The 4494-nt window shown below is 43.9% G+C and overlaps 1 protein-coding gene across 1 annotated transcript; it reads left to right on the top strand.

Annotated features, from left to right (window-relative positions):
- The first annotated feature begins 1830 nt into the window (after positions 1-1830).
- LOC132185028 (3-ketoacyl-CoA synthase 4) lies at positions 1831-3894 on the top strand. Its single transcript, XM_059598844.1, has one exon. It carries the CDS (start codon positions 2120-2122, stop codon positions 3671-3673), a length of 1554 nt encoding a protein of 517 aa, XP_059454827.1. The 5' UTR covers positions 1831-2119; the 3' UTR covers positions 3674-3894.
- Positions 3895-4494: the final 600 nt, after the last annotated feature.

Genomic DNA, 4494 nt, shown 5'->3' with positions numbered 1-4494 from the left:
AACAACTTCGGAATTTGCGCTGTTTGTTGTTGTGCTTTGAAGCGGTTGCGGGGTTGAAAATAAATTTAGCAAAGTCGGTGATTGCTCCTATAGGGGTGGTGGAAGATGTAGAAGGATTGGCAAGTATACTTGGATGTGGTGTTGATTCAATACCATTTATATATTTGGGGCTACCTTTGGGGGCTCATAATAAGGACCCCTCTATATGGAATAAGGTCATAGAGAAGTTGGAGATGAAATTGGCAGGGTGGAAGCGAATGTATCTATCCAAGGGGGGGGAGATTAACGTTGATCAAGAGTACGCTATCTAGTATACCCACATACTATTTATCGTTGTTTCAAATTCCAGTGAGTGTGGCGAAACGGATCGAAAAAATACAAAGAGACTTTCTATGGGGAGGTGTCGGAGATGAGTTCAAATTCCATTTGGTCCGTTGGTCCAACATTTGCATGCCTATGGAGGCGGGGGGATTAGGGGTAAAGAATTTGATACAATTTAATCAAGCTTTATTGGGTAAATGGCTGTGGAGATTTGCACATGAAAGAGATACATGGTGGAGGAAATTAGTGGAGACAAAATATGAGGTGATGAGGGGTGATTGGTGTACCAAGGAGGTAGGAGGGTCACATGGGGTGGGATTGTGGAAAAGTATCCGAAGGGGGTGGGATGAGTTTAAGCAACATATACGATTCGAGGTGGGAACCGGATCTCGTGTGTTGTTTTGGCAGGATGTGTGGTGTGGGGAGGCACCTCTGCAGAATTTGTTTCCCGCCTTGTTCAATATTGCATGTGATAAGGAGGTATGGGTAGAGGAGAATATGGAGAGGATAAATGGAGCTATATATTGGAATGTAAGATTTACTCGACCTGTTCATGATTGGGAATTGGAGGAGGTTTCAAGTTTCTTCGAATTGCTGTATTCACAACAGGTAAGGCAAGGTGGGGTAGATAAAATTTGTTGGTTTCCCTCGAAGAGGAAAATTTTTGAGGTGAAGTCTTTCTACAAGGTGAAGTTAAATCCAGCCCCGGTGGATGGTCCGTGGAAGCTTATTTGGAAGAGTAAAGCTCCTCCGAGGGTGGCTTTTTTCGTTTGGACGGCGGTTATGGGAAAAATCTTAACATTGGACAACCTACGAAAAAAGAACATCATTGTGACAGAATGGTGTTGTATGTGCAAGAAGAGTGGCGAATCTATTGATCACCTTTTAGTGCATTGTGAAGTTGCTGTAGAGGTATGGAATATGATACTCCAGCTATTTGGTATAACGTGGGTGATGCCGAGGAGTTTGAAGGAATGTTTGGAAAGTTGGAGAGGGCAAAGGGGAAAGCGATCAGCCGTGCACATTTGGAGGATGGCTCCTTTGTGTGTAATGTGGTCCTTATGGAGAGAAAGGAATGCGCGGAGCTTTGAGGATCATGAAATGGGCAATACAGCATTGAAGCAAAGGGTGCTACAAACTCTCTTCTCTTGGAGGATATTGGGGTCTTCTTCGCAAGCTTCAACGCTTACGGAATTTATAGATTTATGTGCGTCATTTTCAGTTTAAAGCTCGTGTAGTGGGCTCTATTGTATACTTCCTGTGTACATGGGTTGCGCCCCTTGCGCTTTTTATACAATGACTTTTACTTATCAAAAAAAAAAACGCATTTTTAAATGGAATGCTTTTTACAATTTTGTTTTTAAAGCGTGTTTAGCCCTCGAACTCGGGGTCCAAATGAACTCTTAATGACAACATGTAATTAATGTTTACAATTATTCTTAAAAACGCTTCTCACGCCTAAAAGAACCAAATCTATATTAATGTACTTGTCTCAACAAAAGCAAAACATAAACCAACTTAAAGCGGCCCAATCGAACGAGGGCACAAACGGCTACACAAAAAGTTCCGGGACGAAGCCAGCCACTGACTTTGTGACGATGATTGATTACCAGCACTTGATTGGGTAAGATTGTCAAACCTCAGTATCATACTCGTATAGTCAACCGCATATTCCACGTCCTCTCCCTAATCCTTACCCCCTGAAACCGTTATTCAACCGTTAATCACTCTGATCTCTCGCACTCACAGACCACGAAAAGAGAAAAAAAGGAATATCTGAAAGTCCAAGGCCACCGCTATGGACCCAGGCGGTGCAACCCACGCCGACACCGCGAGCGGCGGCGCCGGCGGTGCGGTGGGGGTTCGGATCCAGCAGACCCGGAGGCTCCCGGATTTCCTACAGAGCGTGAATCTCAAGTACGTGAAATTAGGGTACCACTACCTGATCTCCAATCTCTTAACCCTATGTTTTATACCCCTAATTATCGTAACCCTAATAGAGGCATCGCAAATGAACCTTAACGATATTCGCCAGCTCTGGCTCCATCTCCAGTACAATCTCTTGGGCGTCGTGATCTGCTCCGCTTTCTTGGTCTTCGGTTTGACCGTTTACATCATGACCCGGCCCCGACCCATTTATCTCGTGGACTATTCGTGTTACCGCCCGCCCGATCAGCTCAAGGCTCCGTTTGGTTCCTTCATGGAGCACTCGCGGCTGAACGGGAACTTCGACGACTCGTCGTTGGAGTTTCAGCGCAAGATTCTGGAGCGGTCGGGACTCGGCGAAGAGACGTACGTGCCGGAGGCGATGCACCAGATCCCGCCGACGCCGTCGATGACTGCGGCCAGGGAGGAGGCAGAGCAGGTCATGTTTGGCGCCCTGGATAACCTGTTCGCGAACACGAATGTGAAGCCCAAGGATATCGGTGTTCTCGTTGTGAATTGTAGCTTATTTAATCCCACGCCTTCGCTTTCGGCTATGATTGTTAACAAGTATAAGCTTAGGGGTAATATTAGGAGCTTTAATTTGGGTGGGATGGGTTGTAGTGCTGGGGTTATAGCGGTTGATCTTGCGGGGGAGTTGTTGCAGGTCCATAGGAACACTTATGCTGTGGTTGTGAGCACTGAGAATATTACCCAGAATTGGTATTTCGGGAATAAGAAGTCTATGTTGATACCCAATTGCTTGTTTCGAGTCGGGTGCAGCGCAGTTTTGCTCTCCAACAAGGCCATGGACCGGAGGCGGGCCAAATACAAGCTTGTTCATGTGGTGAGGACTCATCGAGGGGCGGATGAAAAGGCTTTTCGTTGCGTTTATCAGGAGCAGGATGATCAAGGGAAGACGGGTGTTTCATTGTCGAAAGATTTAATGGCGATAGCTGGTGGGGCTCTGAAAACTAACATCACCACATTGGGGCCTCTTGTGCTCCCAATTAGCGAGCAGCTTCTGTTCTTTTCGACCCTGCTGGTTAAGAAGTTGTTCAATGAGACTGTGAAGCCGTATATTCCGGATTTTAAGCTGGCTTTTGATCATTTTTGCATTCATGCTGGAGGCAGGGCTGTGATTGACGAGCTGGAGAAGAATCTTCAGCTGTTGCCAATTCATGTGGAGGCTTCTAGGATGACTCTTCACCGGTTTGGGAATACTTCGTCGAGCTCCATTTGGTATGAGTTGGCGTATATAGAGGCCAAGGGAAGGATGCGCAAGGGTAACCGTGTCTGGCAGATTGCATTTGGTAGTGGTTTCAAATGTAATAGCGCTGTTTGGCAGGCACTCCGGAATGTGAAGCCATCTCGAAATGGTCCTTGGGAGGACTGCGTTCACAAGTATCCTGTGAAAATACTTGCCTAGTAACATGTTGGTTAGACTGTCCATTCGGGGTATTTCGCCTTTGTCAGTTGCTGATCATGCTGTACTTTGTTGGGGTTCTTTCATTTGAATACTGGATGTCAAATTGTGGTTTTTTTTACTTCACAATTCTTGTATGTTTCACTTATGTTTCCATGGAACTCTGATTTGAAGGGATGCTTATTTTGTACTTCAATAATGCTCCAAAATTTGAACTTGCCTAATCTTGTGGTTTCGTAGTTTAGAGTGCATTAATTTATGTATTTTCTCCTCCACTTGTACTAGCAGTCTCATCTTCCATTCTTTCAACAGCGATGAGCATTGCATGAAAATTGAAGTTACGTAAAATTAGAAATTTATTTTAGCCTTGTTGATTTTGTTTGCTTTGCAAACTTTGTTAGTGTGAAATTCTTGGCTGTCCATTGTGGAAAGGTTAACTAGGGGACCAGGCCTATGCACAACTAGTTTTCATGGATATGCTTTTGATTGTTGTTCCCTATTTGATAAATTCATGGTTTTTTTTTTTTTTGGAAATTCTTACAAGAAGGTCAGCATATTTGTGGTGCTCCTCTTTCTAGCATAACTTAACTTCAGCGCTTAAGACCGTAGATGTATTGAAGAAACAGATAATGGAGAAGGATTTATCTAGAGATCTATATGCATCTTGAATGATTGAAACATTCATCCTTACTTTGCTTGCATCTTCGCAATATATATTTGTTTTTATGTCTAATATTCTTGTAGACGCCTATATTTCTGATTATATCAATTTAAAAATACATAATTCAAATGCAAGTTACTTCACTGTCACACAAGATTTTGAT

This window comes from Corylus avellana, chromosome ca6 (assembly GCF_901000735.1).
Source record: "Corylus avellana chromosome ca6, CavTom2PMs-1.0".
In the NCBI taxonomy this organism is placed as follows: Eukaryota; Viridiplantae; Streptophyta; class Magnoliopsida; order Fagales; family Betulaceae; genus Corylus; species Corylus avellana.
Note: the sequence above shows the minus strand (reverse complement) of the source record. Positions and strands in the feature narration are given on the sequence as shown.